The sequence below is a fragment of the Pelmatolapia mariae genome, linkage group LG10_11 (genome assembly GCF_036321145.2).
Source record: "Pelmatolapia mariae isolate MD_Pm_ZW linkage group LG10_11, Pm_UMD_F_2, whole genome shotgun sequence".
NCBI classification, from domain to species: Eukaryota; Metazoa; Chordata; class Actinopteri; order Cichliformes; family Cichlidae; genus Pelmatolapia; species Pelmatolapia mariae.
In genome coordinates this window covers 37009363-37026311 of record NC_086236.1, presented here as the reverse complement: position 1 = coordinate 37026311, position 16949 = coordinate 37009363, and the positions used below count along the sequence as shown (strand labels likewise).

The following is a 16949-nucleotide window of genomic DNA, read 5'->3' as shown; positions in this document are numbered from 1 at the left end:
GATAGGTTAAGTGGAAATTGCCCGTGAGTGTGAATCTATGTGTTAGTCCTGCGACAGGCTGGCGGCCTGTCCAGGGTGTACCCCACCTCTCGCCCTAAGACAGCTGGGATAGGCTCCAGTGCCCCGCGACCCTGAAAACAATACGTGGAAGAGACTGGAAGATACGATCTGGACTTTAGAGAGTTGCCAACAAAACAATGTAACAATTATTAGTAATGTCACATCTTATTGGTTTCTTTTTGTTTGGGTAAAGAGCCCAAATGTGACATTTTTCCCTCTGTTAAGCTTCTACTTGAGGTGCATTTTTATAGAGTTCCCTCAGTTTCACATTCAGGCACAGCAGAACAAAGAAACTCTCGGCCCTTTGATATCTGTATTTAAAAAATTTTTTTATTTCCAAGCAAAAGCAATTCAATCCATGACAAATCCCATTTACTTGAAAAGTCAAATCTCAGAGGTAAAGGCTTACAGGGCGAGCTTGAAATGAGGAACACTGTCTGCGTACATCTGCGTTAAACCACCCAGTTTTTATTTTTTTTGTCCCCTTCAGCTCCTTTAACTCCACTTTTTCCAGTGAAAGTTGCTGTCAATCACCCTCAGAATTAAAAAAAAGCTAATCATCTCTTGCGCAGTGGGAGAAGCACCTTAGTGGGTTTTTGTGGAAAAGGATCAAACAGGCTACTGAGCATTTTGTGTCCCACAGCCGGATGCGCAGCCTCACAGGTCTTTCACAGGGCAACGTTTCAGCTCAGTGAATATCAATCGCAGACACACACTCGACATATGTGTGTCTGCATCTCCCCCGATGCAGTATTCACAGTGGCATTGAATCGTAGGGAGTGAGTCATCCCTGGAGGTATTGTTCTGTTGGCCAATCAAAGTGATGGATGGATGTCCGGTGTTTAGAGTCTCCCTCTGTGCGGCATGCGAAGCAGGAAAATGTGTGTGGTGGTGCAGCTTGCTCAATTGTTTTCAGTTTCTGTTACTTTCAGCTCGACAGTAAATTTCCATTACTGTCCTCTGAAACCCAGAAAACACAAGACGGCTTTACACGAGTACGTTTCTACAAAGACTGGGTCCAAATCACCAGGAAACTTCCTCTGTAATATACTGATGATAATGTAAGGAGAGTTTTTCCAGTTTCCAGTGAAACAGTTTTAAATATGATGACATGAATGAGTGGCGTTTGTTTACTCGCCGTTAGCTCATTGAGGAAACATTTTCCTTCGCCAAGAACTGAATGACACAAATCACCTGTGTGCAGCGTCTTTGTGACAATGTTAGACTGAAATACAGACTTGAGTGTGGCTGCTATTGTGTCTACTTATAGACTTCTCACTCAGCCATTGTCTTCTCGCTCCAAAGTGAAAGACGATGGTAACTTCCTCGCTTGAGAGACTGTGAGAAATATGCACGGCGTGTTATTTGGAGAACATCAGAAGAGGACTGGCACTCCTGTGTGATGCACGGGGGAAACTGAAATCAGGGCTTCAGTTTGCTTGGTTTGTGTTGTTTTATTGCTCGTCTGCAGGAACTTTCCTCTCATTAGAGAAAATGTATCCGGTTAAATCTTTTGTTTTTTATATAAAAAGTGAATGAAGGACATGGAAAATAATAATTAATATATGGACTTTAGAGAGGTTTTAAAATGCAAAAACAGTCATCAGCACGGTCCCTGCAGACCAGACCGCACTGCTTCACACTGCTGTTATGAATCCTCACCATCACACACGTTTATTCACTGTGTTATAGTTTTCTTAACTCAGGTCACCAGCCTGGCGTTTACAATGACTTGCAGCCTAAGAAGAAATAAACAATGGTTTTAATAGAGGGAGTCAGTGTTTATTAGGATAATAGTGGGGAATATGTTCCATAAGCCTAATGACAGAGGCACAGCTGATCCTATAGGACTTGTTTACGTTGTTTTGCAGTGTTCGCTTCAGAGATAGATGACTATGTAATGTCTTCACTGTCAATGATCACAATTACACCCCAGCAGAGATCACTGTAATTATCACCATGAATATGTCCTGCCTCTTACAAGCAATTCTTTGCTCTTCTCCGTGTCCAACAAGTAAAGACGAAGTAAACAGTACTGCGAGTACTGCCGGGTTATACTGCTTATACGCGATACGTCTCTGTAGTCAGAGCTGACCTGTGAACGAGGTCAGCCTGCGGTGTAAACATCTATAGTGTGTCGGTGTCGACTCTTAGGCTTTCCTGCTGTGAGTTTGTCTTGTGTTTGGAGGTGGTTATGGAGATCGCACAAACATGTGGAGCTGTGATGTTACACTCCTTTAAATCAAAGCGCGTTCAGCTCAGGAATGCTCGGGGCTTGTAAGGAGTGGGCAGCGAGGTTTATATGCTTCATATTCAAGAGTTTACTTTATGTCAATCAGGCTTTTCCTGTTATCATGCCCAACGGGGCCATTTAAGGTGCTTGACCACAAAATGAGATATAAGATATGAATAATTGCATTTTTCCTATTAAGATTGCATCTCTGTGTGTTTGCCTAAAGAGCTGCAGAGTTCTGGGAGGGACGTTGCTGTCTGTGAAGACTTACTGTTAGTGGTGGTTGGTTTGTCCTTCCTACAAGCTCTTGAAATAGACTGAAAGCATTTATTTTCTTGTCACTTCTTACTAATCAAGCCAAACACATCTGAGATTTAGAGTGCTTCAAACACATATAGATATATATAACAATAATGTCATTGTGATGTCACAGTAAATGTCTGAGCATTAGTTTATTTAACCGTGCATACTCTGTCACAGTTTGCTGTTCCAAGTGTGCGATGTGTCATATTTAGGCCTGTTTGGGAGCGACGCCTGTCAGCAGAACTGTCGGACTCTTTTATAGACAATCTTTGTAGTGATAAGGAATTTCCTGGAGCACCAAAGGTTGCACATAATGTCAGTGTGAACCTGGTCTTAGGGGTTAGCATGTGTTCTTATGCCAGCCTGTAACTACTGTGTAACACTGACAAGAAAAGGCTGCAGCGCGAGGCCGTCGTGATCCTTATCAGTGCAGGAGATATCTGTCATTGTAAACAAAGCTACATTATTAATACGTGAGTCTCTTTGAAGATCTGATGGATAAATAAGGTCAAAGAGAACAAGAACAAGATCTCTAGATCTGAATCTTTAGCAGAGTTATCAGTGCTGACTGTGACTTGACTGAATTTAATAAGAGAAAATGCAGAAACCGACTGAGTGTACCTTTGTTTTTCTGCAATAAACAACCTGACAACATCCCCTACGCCTCGTGTCAAGAAACAAAATAATCCATTTGTAGCTGAAGTGTAACCGTTATTTATCATCTTATCATTTTCTTTCAGAGTTCAAACGGGTTCAGGAGAAAACGCAATCCTGGCAGGCGCTGCGTACTTGCTCGGTTGGGCGCAGCCCTTCACGTCTCAAAACTAAAAACAGTATTTCACATATTTGTTCTGTTTTTGCCAAGTTTGGCACCGAGGCTGTTTTTTTTCTCTCCACAGCATCTTCTTCATTTTTTACACCAAAGCTGACGTTACATCAAAGACGTTACACCAGCACAAAGGATTTATGTGTCTTACTCTAAAAGCAAAAAGGCTGTGAGCAAACTGTTATTACCCGACTTAATTCACATGTGCTGGTACTGCTAAAAGGTGAAAATGAGCCGAGGAAAATAGCATAACTTATCAGCAAATTACATAAAATAAGATCTGCGGAGAGAGAGTGTGCCTGTGCGGTCCGGTTGATGGCCTGAACTAAGTCAGCTGAAGATGTGAGGATATGTATTTCTAACAGCAAGAGTAATGATCTCTGTTCCCACGTGGAGCAGCTGCTGGTGGTTGATTATGGACCTACTCCCTCAACTTATCTCCAGTATGCACAGCAGAACCAGTAGCAGTGTGTGTGTGTGTGTGTGTGTGTGTGTGTGTGTGTGTGTGTGTGTGTGTGTGTGTGTGTGTGTGTGTGCAGATGGGTAACTCCAGCAGTGCTGTGGCTGCAGGGTGAGCTGGCAGAGCTCTTTTAGAGACCTGGACCTGCAGGGAGGAGTCATTCAGCATTACACAATAGGCCTGTGGTCGGTGATGGAGGCGACAGAGAGAGGGAGAAGGAAAGAAACCCGGGCAACAAGAGGGAGAGTAGCGACGCTGAGAGGTAGAGATGTGAGACACTCATTAGGAACACGCCCAGCTCCAGTAAAAACGTCATTAATATTAGTGGAAATTAAATTTGAATTAGACTTTAGATTACATTTCCCTTTCTCAGATTAGATTGTTCTTCCCCAAAAATAACACAGCAGAGTCACACTGGATCTCTAACGAATGTTCACATTTAGATTTTCTATAAAGTGACGACGCACTTTAATTTACATAATTAAACACGCACCCACACAAATAACACTGTTCTTACTTTTAATCCAAAAAATTCATATTTCACATATGAATTTCATATATTCGTATATTTTTTCAGTCAAATGTGGTGAACCTATCAGGATGCAGCTTCGCTACCTGCCCAGAGTTATTGCATGTAAATACCTGCAGCATCATTATGTAAAACCACAGCTTTTGCCTCAAAATAGGGGCATTTTATCCTTTTCCTTTTTTTCTCCCGTTTATCAGACTACAATATCACATGTCCAAAACTACAGTTATGCTTTAATCTGATTACTGTCCCTTATCCCGCTGGCTGGCCTCAGCAGCTGTGGGACTGCGATGCCTGTATCTTATATAACACCCCCCTCCTCGCTTTTCTCTCTCAGCTCCTCTGAACGTTTATGCTGATGATGTGTCAAAACACTCCCGCCTGCCTCCCCATCTCCTCCCGCTGCTGTCAAGAGTAACATCGCTGCCCTTTCTCCTTTGCAAAGACACAAAACTCAGTTTGAAAGCTTTAAAAATTCAGCTGTGTTTGGGTTCGCCCGCCTCATAAATTGACTAAGAGCCTGCAAGGGCTGAGCGGTCGTGCAGTCAGCAGTGGGGCAATTAGGGAAGCACATTTTGGAGCACAAAGTTTCCTTGTAAGAAATTAAGATGGAGGAATTATTTATGGCTGCACAACCACCGAGCTTCTCAAGTGTCAAATATTCCTATTAATTGTCTTACATCTGGTTAGTTCCCACTGTCATTCTTTCTTTTCTCCACATCCTTTTTAATTGGTCTGAGCTCGTAACATTTGCCACATGTCATCCTGATTTTCTCTTTCAGGGCTACGTTATTTGACTACATCACAAACTGCACTTCTCTGACCTGCTACGTTAGCTTAATGCAAGTTATCTCGCTGACATTTACCCACGTGTTATCGTATCTATTTAATGTTGTCGTGAGGTGAAGTGTAACAGACGTGTCCCGTGTCTCTGGCTGACTTCTATCAGAGACTTGATCTGGACGGGTCTTGACTTAATCAGAGAGCTGAAGCAGTCTGATATAAAGCAGCAGTCTGCTGATGCAGTAAATGAGTATCGAAGTCAGTGACCGTCATTTTCTGTTTCTCTTTTCTTTCCGCAGTTTTCATCTGTAGCTTCATGGTGGCAGCTCCCATCTTTGGTTACCTGGGCGACCGCTTCAACAGAAAGGTCATCCTGAGCTGTGGCATTTTCTTCTGGTCCATTGTTACCCTGTTAAGCTCCTTCATCAGTAAAGAGGTACGGCTCTGAGAGAAACCACACAGCGCTCGCACCACTACAGCTCCACTGTCAGTCTGTTGGGTTGCCTTCCCCTCATAGACAAGGTTATTATTCTGTAATGATCTGGATATGCTCGGAGTTAAGGCAAGCAAAATGTAATGATACGCTTATTAAGTCAGATACCCGCTCTGCCTTTGTAGACATGCTCTACCTCCTCCCTCTCTCTGGCTAGCAACCAGCTAATGAAGGCCCGTGCCTCACACTTGTCTCAGTTACAATGGTTTGTAGGATATAACTCATTTCGCTGATCTTTTACAAGCGGATTTAGACTGTGTGTCTCTAAAAACCTCTGTGTGCTAGGAGATGCTGGGTGCTTTAAACGGCCACATCATTCATTCGTGGAGGCGATGGGGGAAGGGGTGTCCCGCTGAGAGTCGACATCATATTAGAGTAAAAGGCTCGGTTCATGGACGTCTGCGTGGGGGTGTCGACGGGCTCGTGGTGCATTCTTGACACGACGGTTGTAATAAAAATCTGACAAAGTGACTGAAATATGTGCCTTCAAAGCTATGTTAGTCAAATTTATGGAGCATGCGGCGTGACTGCAGAGCATCGTCACAGAGTCCTGCAGTGTTGTCTCCAACAAGTAAACCGCCACAGCCTTTCAGCAGAGCGACAGCTCAGCTCAGGTCTCAGGAGGCTGTCCTCTATAGACTCGACTGCTGCGCCTAAGCAGCAAATACATCGAGGCCGCTTATAGATAAGTTGAAGTTAAGGGGCTCTGACAAATCCCACAAAGGCCGCTGATGGCTCACGTCCTTTGTCTCCAACTGTGACTCCACCCTTAAGACATGTTCCTGAGCGTGTCGATCAAATGAGACATGAGTAGATGGCTGTTATATAATAGCGCTGTGGCACTGTCACCAGGAGAGATGAAAGACACGACACGCAATGAAATGCTAACGAGCGCTTACAACTGACTCCTATCATTATGCGTTTAAGGCGCTCTGGGGCGTTTGGAAGGAGATGCAGGATTCAGATCTTACATAAGAGAAATTCACCACAAAGTGAAACTTCATACTTTTTCCTCATGAACACAAGATTATGTCATAAAGTGATCACTTGTGCTTTTTTATTTTAACATGTTGAAGCATATTAATAGCTGCTCCTTACTATACGCCAGAAAAACAGCTAGCACATTGTGTCTGCCTCTGGTAGTTTTTATATGTTATATTTCCAGGACTGTCCCTGTTTATATCTTAATTTAGTAGAAAGCATAACTCAGCTCACTCAGTGTCGTCTCGTATGTATCGAGAGTGTGAGACGAGGACATTGAGATCTTTTGTTGGACGAACTCCACAGATTGATGATCCTTTTTTTTGGTTTATACTTTTATGACGGTATCATCTTTATAACGGTGTTGTTGTGTGACTGCCCTTCAGTGAATAGCCAATCTGCATGACTCAGACACAAGCAGGTAAAAGTCCACTTGGAGTTTACTCCAAACAGGGTAACTGAACAGGATAAGAGAAAAGAAAGGTGGCGGCAAGTTCCAGGTTAGCAAACAGGGGTTAAAAAAACAAGAACGCATCTATGAATAACTGGAAAGCTCTGGCAACAGCACAAAGACAATCAGGCAAGGAATGGTCTTTGTTCCCACAGTACATGTCATGAGGGCATTCACAAAGGGAGTGAAGTGGAGATGAGCAGAGGGAAAAATCATGTGATGCGACTGGCGGGAAAGCAGGAAAGGTGGGAGTGGCTTAGTCAGAAATGACAGAAGAGTTAGAAGCAAGGACGCACACAGAATACAGCGCTAATGAATCAAACACACTGTACACCACACCATCTGTCAGCAGGCACTGCACTGTTTACAAAGGTAAAGACCAACAATGGCAGAAGACACACTGAGGATGAAGAGGAGTTAATGATAACTAATGATTAAATGCACAGTGGTGTATGAATATGTAGTGAGTGCAATGAGTGAGGTGAGTGCAGAAGAAACACCTGATCCAGCCCTAACTATAAGCTTTATCAAAAAGGAAAGTTTGAAGTTTTAATCTTAAAAGCAGTGCAGGTGTCTGTCTCCCAGTCCAAACTGGTCGTCCTGGTTCCACAGAAGAGGGAACTCCCATTCTACCTTTAATATAACCAAAGAAGCGAGTAGACGTGGATGTTGTAAATGATAAAACTTTCCTTCAAAGTACCTCTTTGGACTTGATAAAGTGTCAGGACCAGTGACAAGTCCCTGAACTGGTGTCCTGTAGATAAATATCAGAACAGACTATCTGTGCTTTAATAAAGTAACAACACACAGTTTCTCAAACTTACTAGTTGAAAATAGTTGATTGTTAGCTCATCTTATGTTAGTGAACATGGGAAACTAACCCTGCCATGTCAGCATGCTGATATTTGTCTTTAATTCATTCAAAAGTCGGGGAAAAGTTTCGATGATCTCAAACTTCTCTTTCATGTCTTTGTAGTCTTCAGCCGTTTTCCAAACCACATTTTTGTGGTGCTTCTTTGGCAGTGTTGCTTTTTTGTCATTGCTAGCAGAGTTTCTGTTCCAGTGACCACAAACACAGGAAGAGTGCCTATCATCATCCCACCAAATGGCCATTAAAAGAAAAAAATAGTCTGTCTGTAAATCATTTCAAACAATGTGACAAACATAACTATATATACAGCAGTAAACACTTGCATGGGATCATAGTCTCAAGCAATATAATAATGCAAAACTATGTGCTGCAAAAACAGTAAACACATCTTTGCCGTCTTCACTGGTATAAACAGCTCCTAATTATGTCTTTATGAAGAACACTGCCTTATCGGGCTGTAACACAGCCCAGAGCCGCGTTATGAGTGGAAATAAAAAGATCATAAAAAAGGCTTTGCATATAAGAGCAGCTGACTAGATTAAAAATCTTAACTGTAAATGTCACATTGATCTAAAACGAACAGCGTTTGTCTCAGAGCAGATTACTGACCTGTGTTTGTCATTTGCATAAATCTCCTGTGTGGGGATCCCGATTTCTTTGCAGCTTTACAAGCAAGCCGTGGTTGTCCAGATGTAGTGAGTAGTGGTTGCCGTGGAAACAGTTAGCAATCAGCTGCCTGCACAGGTGCTTCAATGAGAAAGATCGCTCCTATTAAGGCCTTTTAAGTTTGTCTCTTCATCCCTTTAATTGTCTGCTTGTTACATCTGCTGCTATAATACCGCGCAGTAATTTCAATCAGATTAAACACATAAAATCTTACTGCTGTTTTATATTTCCATTAACTGATCAAGATAATCTTCTTCTAATTTTCATGATAATATAATAAGTCAATAACTAATCTGTGCTGAGCACCAGTACAGCAACATGATGGGCATAGATGCAGACTATGCTAACATATGCAGAAAGAAGAATTATAAAATACTTTTATTCTGAAAATCCATGTTTTTTGGTGCTCATACAAGAGCTCATGAAGCCACTGAATATTTTACGACAATTATAATATACTTAAATGATGGACTACACCTATAAAGCCGGACTTCATGGTATTTAATTGTATTTTATATTTACCTGGTGTAAAGTAGGAACTCAGTCATGGTTAAAAAGAATTACCATGTTTGATGCTCTAATGTCTCGGAGGATGACCCACTGATCCTCCACTGTATGTTCACCTACACAAGCTCAGTGATGCTGAATCAGCACTGATGTAAATACTAAGTGATTAAATGTTGTGATTGTAACATAAGGATATGCAGATTAGCTTCTTCCTCCCTCTCCACAGTACTTCTGGCTGTTTGTGCTCTCCAGAGGACTGGTGGGCATCGGAGAATCCAGCTACTCCTCCATCTCTCCCACCATCATAGGAGACCTCTTTACTAGTAACACCCGCACCATGATGCTCTCTGTCTTCTACCTGGCCATCCCCCTGGGAAGGTAAGATGCAGACAGGGCCTAGGTTGTTGAAGCTGATGAGCTATTTTGGGAGCTGAATGTTCATGAAACGATACCTCAGTGATGACCATGAACGTTTTCATCCTTTCATCCCACCTAGCCCGTTCTTCAGATGTTAAATCCAAAGGAATTACAGAGCTGTCATATAGATGAACTTTTCCTCACATTGGGAAGGTCACTCTTATGGGTTTTTTTAAATTGAACCTTTGCAGAAAAAAAACTTTGAGTTGGCTCTGTGAAGCTTAAAGCAGGGTTGGAGCTGTGACATGGAGACATGTGAGTAGGAGGTATTATTAAGCTCAAGTCTCTAGGCTCTCCAATTCATTTAAGCAGATAAAGAAGCACAGGGAGAAAACAAACAGAGCCAAGAAATAAAAGACCAATGTACCTGCGATGCTCACTTTAGAGACGTCCCATTCGCCCGAGCTGTTGCAGGCTATGCTGTTTCCCATCGTTTGCGTGCTGGAAGCGGTGCGTACTCTGCAACGCTCTAAACATGAGCGTTATTTGACATTTCTGTCATTATATCCGGTTTTATAATAGCAGGCTGGAGACAGACGAGCAAAGGGAAGCCTAATCTGCCCTTTGAGTGCTTCTGTTATGACTCGCCAGAATTGTTTGGGTCACGGTAAACTGCCCAGCAACACTGACAATGGAAGGTGAAAGAGGGGGGCTCGGCGTGGCGCGGTCAAACATCCTATCCACTCTCCCGCTTGTTTGTCTTTACTGACGCTGTGGTGACCATTTTCAGGAAATGACCCCAGGAATTAGACTGGATTTATAGGAAATGGATTCCCTTGCCCTTCATCCTTTTTTTGTTTGTTTTTTCAAACCCGCCCCACAGATATGTTTCTGGGTCACGCTGCCGTTTGAGTCAGGTCTGTTTTTCATGCTCAAGTTTTATTGTTGTGTCGAACTTTCCAAACACTCTCTGATAAGATTAGCTGTTAGTCACTCACTGGAAATATCATATGCTGTCTGAGCATGTTTATGCTGCTCTGTTATTTTTGAACTGTTTCCACCTTCACTGTGCGTGTGTATAAAACCAGTTAAACATGTTTTGTCTCTTTTAGCAGCAAGTACTGATAACAAAGTTGTTGCGCTCGATTGATCATCTCGCTAGTGTTGCAATTTATTATTCTGATGGGAAACAGCATGTGGGGAGAGACTCTGCACATGCAGATAACTCCGTCTCAGAAATCAGAAAGGCTGACTGGCTTTCTTCACTTTTTCCAGTGAAGAGTTTAAACAAACTGTGAGTAGAAGCCGCGCATAGTGTTGGACGCCAGGCTCGGGGCCAATGTGCCGCTGCTATCTGGCGCAGGTTGTCTGTCTGTGGAAGCCATGAGCTCCGTCAATCTTAGCTGTGATCGTGTTTAATGTCAGGCAAGTCTTAAAGGCCTTTACGCACCAGACGCGTTTATATTGTGTGTTAACATTTTTTTCAGACTTAACGCCGTAATTTGCTGCGTTTATCTTTTCAGATCAAGCGCGATTGTTTCGATTTTGGGGATTTTTGCGATCATAGCGTTTGAATATGCAGCGATACGAAAATATAAAGATAATCAGATTCCTCTGCGTCCTCACATGTGACTCCATCTCTGCCAATAAGAGCTCAAACTGCCCCGCTGACGTCTGTACGAAAGTGATGGTGGATCAAAGAGAACCTTTTCTTCTTTACAAACATCATTATCACTTGATGTCGAGTCCACTTTTGTTGTGTCTATAGGTTAAATGACAAATTTGCATCTGAAAAATTCAGAGTGTTGTGTGCAATGGCCTTAAGTTTAAAGTTAGCCACCGTTAGTTAGTTCGCCAATTTTAACTCCATTTTTCCAGGTAACGTGCCCGTAATGCAGCATCATAAACGTGTGACAAACAAAAAAAACTTAATTTAGAGATATGTCTCAGTGATGATAGTCAACGACGTTTTCCATCCAAGCCACTTTACAGTCTTCAGTTTTAGTGGCAGAGATCAGTGTAGGTCAAAAGTGCTCAAACCCTCTGAAAGTTAACGATTCATGTTATTGTCACACTCGTTGGGTTTTTTTGTTGACATTTGATGAGTATGGTCATGCTGGATATACTGGTCCTGGCATCAGGAGTGTAAAGCAGCGTCTTTTCTGACAGTTTAATCATTACTGGCAGTTATGTCATCGCCTACAAGCTCACCAGCTTTGTATTTACTGATCCCCAGGTACTCAGTTATCAATCTGAATCCTTTTTGTCCTTGAAACGCTGATGCCACGCTGATCTCAGGGGCTGATTATAACACAGGGAACCCTTCACCCGATCTGATCCAGCGACAGTTCCCTCAAACGTTTTACTGCAGCGTTCATTCGTTAAGCACAAAACACCATTTTTTTAGCAAAAGCAGTGAAATTACTGTGAGAGTAAAGCCCGCGGCCAGAAAACAGCACTGGCTCCATGTCCTGTTGCCTCACATTAGTTACTTTACACCTGCATTTAGTGACTGCTCGCACAAATCACACACACAGAGACCAAACAGACTCCGGTGCTTTGATCAGTAACACGTCATTAGTTCCCAAACACTCACAGCTATAATCAGACTACAAACAGGATGTGTGTAGTAGTGTGGGCTTCAGCTTAAGTGATGGAAATGACAGACTCAGCTGACGCATGTCACTGAGTCACAACTGACTGACCACTTAACTAATTACACATAATTCCAGTGATTGTTTGTCGAAGCAGCCAGTGATCAGGGGAGGAAGAGCGATCCGAACAGGTTCCATCGTCGGGGGATTTGAGCATTTCAGCAACTGCTTATATATATACGGGAATTTTCACACAAAGTCTGAAAGAGGAAAAACAACAACAGGTCTGTGGGCACAAATGCACTGATGAGGGCAGAGACCGTGGCAGAATGGCCACGAGCTGAAAGAAGAGCAATATTACCTCAGATCAATAAAGCAGCTCAGGACCTGTTCTGTTTATAACACAGCAATAGGCTCAATTTACTCAGAAAGACTAGAAAAACCCGGCCTGTGTATTGAAGTGTTGCAGATTCAGTGTCTCACCTACACACAGCAGGATATCGTATCATTTTAAGAATGATTGCTCGATGAGATCGTTGTACTCAAACAACCTTTACAGACGTGCACATCACATCATGAGTGTGCTGCAGGGAAAATGATGCCATTATGCTGTTATGTGAAGATGGACCCAAATGTTCCTGTGATTCGGTAAACTTGAGTGGAGCAGGCTCAGAGTAAAATACTGTATATGTTGTGTTTTGATGCATAACCTGTTTGTCCCTCTGCAGTGGGCTGGGCTACATCCTGGGCTCCAGCGCCAAGGAGGCTGCAGGAGACTGGCACTGGGCACTGAGGGTAAGAGCGTCAGCATCATGTGTGGGGTGGTGGGAGGGGGCACTGGCTCAGACGTTTGGGGAACAGAGGCTCAAATCGTCCTTAGCTCAGCCTTCAGCTTCCTGCAGAAGTCTTTCTAAAAATGTTTCAAAAACATCTTCTTCCATTATGCGTTCACACCAAAAAAACATTTGCTGCGTAGGTTCTGATCGGCTTCAACAGCAGCAGCAAGGAACGTGGATTTCTAATAAACACCCTGCAGTCGCTGTAAACATTTAACTAACATTTTGCTCATGGAGGCCATTTCTGCTGAACGAGGATAAACGGCAGCTCTGGGAAAAAACAAAAAAGGTGTGTGACGTCTTAATCCTGTGAACAGTGTCTTTGTCACTGCAGGAGATTTAGGAAATACAACATTTGGTTTGGCCATTGTGTCACGGCTTCTGTTGCACGTCTCGGGTGCATCCACAGGTACGAGGTCACACCGTAAAGCAAAGCGACAGAAATGATGTCAGAGCCTGATTCACCATCTGATGCAAAGATGCTGTTTATAGAGAGCAAGAATCACCCGCAGGAAATGAGCTACAACCGGCGCTACAGGCATTAAACGTCTTTGTAGGGCAGCGATGGAGCAATGAGCAGGGTATGGCGCTACAGCTGTGACTAAGTACTGTTGAGCAAATACCCTAAAGGTGCTCTGACGAATTAACCTGGATCTCGTTTGATAAAAGGCTCATTTCTGGTCCCGAGAGAAATCTATCTGCAGAAACTTTCTGATGGGATATTGAAAAAAACGTATTAATAGACTGTTTTGTGCTGCAGCAGGAGATAGGTGCTCTATTAGGAGCATAAATCACTGTTGCCAAAGCACGTTTTTACTGAGACTTGCCAAATGTTTCGAGGTGAACCTCAATAAAGCCGCCCGGCCTCAAAGGAGGGGCCCAGTGAGAACCCCAACAGGGCTCCCCGTGAACCGCTAACTTCAGGCCCATCCTTGGAACGAAGTATGACCTCACCCTTCTTATGAAGTGACTGGAACACATGAAACTTTCTCGCCATGGAAGAGATTCCTGGACGCAGACAGCTCGCTTGGCAGGAAGTTCGTTTCTTCCTCGCTGTGGTGGAGCTTTAAAATAAAAACAAAGAGCAGGCTGGCTCGTTCCAAAGCAGCCACAATGACATTCCAATAAAACAATCTCAAAGCCAATTAATCACCGGTGTGGCATGCAGGGAAAACAAATAACAAGACATAAAACGGTTTCTTTGCAGCGGTATCCTGCTTTAAGGAAAAAACACTGCAGCGCTTCCGTTTGTTTTTGCCCAGCGTGTTCCAGCTAGCTTCCTGAAAATATGGATGGGATGAAGGAACAAAGGAGGTCCAAAGAAGGAGTAGCAGGAGAGGGCAGTAGCTAATTTATTTGATAGCCCACCACCCATACAGGAAACGTCTAATGGGCCCTGTGGGAGTCAAGGTTAAAGGTCACAGCCCCCTTGAGTTTTAGAATATTTCTGAAGGAACATAAGTGCCAAAAAAACAAATCCTGATGTTTGTTTCCCCTTCAGTGAGACCAGCTCGACCTTCCATTAGGCCGCCTCGCAGTGAGAGCACGTTATAAGATTTCGATGTAGATGGCGGCGCACGGCGGCACACGGCGGTGTAATCCTCACACTTCTGAGAGCGCAGCCACATTATTAACTGCATTATGAGCCACGGCAGACACAGAATTATTCCCCCAGTGAAAAACTCACAGACACACACAGATACACACATCCTCACACGTTTCACAGCAGCGCAGTACTTATGCATATAAATGGGCTTTTATGAGCATCAAAATATAACGGGATGAATTTCCCCTGACATACGAAATTGGTTTTGCTTTTGTGAGCAATTTGTATTAGTCAAACGAACCCCCTCGAACGCATCCCGTCCTGCCTTTTGTCTTCGTCTCCGCCACAAAGACGCACGCAGGTACAAACACGCTGCCACACAGCCCATAAAAGATGATGGTGAATATAGCAGCAGATGGGCACTTTATGAGGTTTTCAACTTGGTGAAACTTCACAAAGCATCTCTCAAAAACAAAAAAAGCTTTTTTATGCTCTTGTGTGCTTGTACCCACAGCCAGGCCCACACCCACACATGCACACACACACAGTGAAAGTAGACTAAGCTCAGCGTTTCAGGAGACTTGTATAGGATGTCAGGCGTAACGTAGGCGCCGTCCATTCAGACTGGAAACACAGCGTTCTTTGTCTCCTGTTTTAACTCTTCTGTTGCTGTATGTTAACATGATGTGTCCTCACAGGTGTCTCTGAACTCTGATGCTGGTTGATTCTCGTCCCTTTAGGTGTCCCCGATTTTAGGCATCACTGCAGGCGTTCTCATCCTGCTCTTTGTCCCTGACCCAAAGAGAGGGAGCGCCGATCAGCTGGGAGGTCGCATCAGGAGCCGCACCTCCTGGTTGTGTGACATGAAAGCGCTCGCCAAGAAGTAAGGCTCACCTTCAGACAACACAGCAGATTTGGGGAAATTGTTTATCAGTTCAGTGTTCAGGCGGATTCATGGATAGATTTAGTGTTTTGCATATAAATAGAGCTGCAAGGTCCCAACAGTCCTAAATGATCTCATCCTGTATCATCTGCCCCTCAGATCATCCTCTGTCTAAAGCTGTTGTATCTCAGTTTCCCTACATGTCCACCCTGTCTTTACTTTCCTCTGGTTTGCTGCTCCTCACAGCCAGAGCGCATAAAGAGAACTTGGGGCTGTTGTGCTCATAGCCTGAGCCGTGTGCCTGTCCTGGCTACCTTACAAATGGAGACTTTCTCGAGAGCTTTGGGCTGACAGGGATCGCTTGTACGTATGCTGACATCATAAAGGTGTTTAAAAGAAAATAAGGAAAATAACAGAATTGTCTGTTTTTAGCTTTCTAAGTGTGAGAACATGCTTCTTTACATTCAACTACATCCTTTATCAGTAAGTTTAAATTGTTGGATGGAGAAACAAAAGCATTTCTCACAGAAATGTTATTGGAATAATTGACAATTTAAAAAAATTGAACGTCTTAAAGCAAATCCACACCTCTTTATTATGTAACCATGGCTGAAATGGAAATGCCGAGAGTGACACAGGAGCATTCACTGTCCACCCTCCTGCACTTCTGCTGAACAGCACATGTAGTGGAGATATCATCTGAATTTCAGGAGCGGACCACTCCTCCTTCACGCCCCCTCCGGCCTCAGGCTATAAAAGCCCCCCTTCACCAATACCTGCTGTTCTCATTTTCATGCCCCACCCTTCCCCCCCATTTTCTCTCTCTTTTCCTCTTCTCCTCTCTTCCTTTCCTTCATTCACTTCTCGTTAGTACACGGGGATCTGCCCGGCCCGGGAGCCATCGCCAGTCCCCTTCGAGGCCTTCCCCAAACCGCAGCACCAGTTCATACTCCCTCATCGTTACCAAGGATGTGGTGCCAGCTAGTGAAACACTGTAGCTTTGTTGTGTTGGACCTGTGGGCTGGGTTTCTTTATAGAGATGTTGGACATTTTTAGCCGTGTGGATTTATTCTTCACTGAGCTGCAGCACCTGCTGTTTCAGTGCCCAAACTATTTAGCATTGGAGCTGCTTTAACTCTGTGCAACCATCATCTTGCAGTTCTGGTCAGATAAGAAAGAGTCTGCGAGATGTTTGACATGATGTGATTATCCTCACGATCGCCTGTTTCATTTTCTTTCTGTGTGTCTTTGTTGCCAGTCGGAGCTATGTGTTCTCCTCCTTGGCTTCGGCAGCGGTCTCCTTTGCCACGGGTGCGTTTGGTATATGGATTCCTGGCTACCTGTTTAGAGCCCGGGTGGTGCAGAAGACGGCAGAGGCTTGCACAAAAGAGATTTGCAGTAGCACAGACAGGTGAGAGGTTCATGACTCGACGGAGGGGATGGATTTCTGTTTCCTTGTGAAAGCTTGTAAAGGGCAGGACTCCAGCACCGTTTAAGGATCAGCGATAGAAAGTAAAAATATTTGAGTTTCCTGCAAAGGATGCATGAGGAGGAGCGTGTGACACACAGC

General features: G+C 43.7%; 1 protein-coding gene across 3 annotated transcripts in view; it reads left to right on the top strand.

Annotated features, from left to right (window-relative positions):
- The window catches only part of spns2 (SPNS lysolipid transporter 2, sphingosine-1-phosphate), a 57556-nt gene that overhangs the window by 25083 nt on the left and 15524 nt on the right, over positions 1-16949 (top strand). For 2 of the 3 annotated variants that reach the window (XM_063488411.1, XM_063488412.1), the window contains exons 3-7: positions 5494-5630; positions 9390-9541; positions 12843-12909; positions 15237-15379; positions 16638-16790. In XM_063488411.1, coding sequence (XP_063344481.1) covers positions 5494-5630; positions 9390-9541; positions 12843-12909; positions 15237-15379; positions 16638-16790 — 652 coding nt within the window. Of the gene's footprint in view, positions 1-2469; positions 5254-5493; positions 5631-9389; positions 9542-12842; positions 12910-15236; positions 15380-16637; positions 16791-16949 lie in introns of those variants that run through there. The other variant, XM_063488413.2, reaches the window with a different exon arrangement.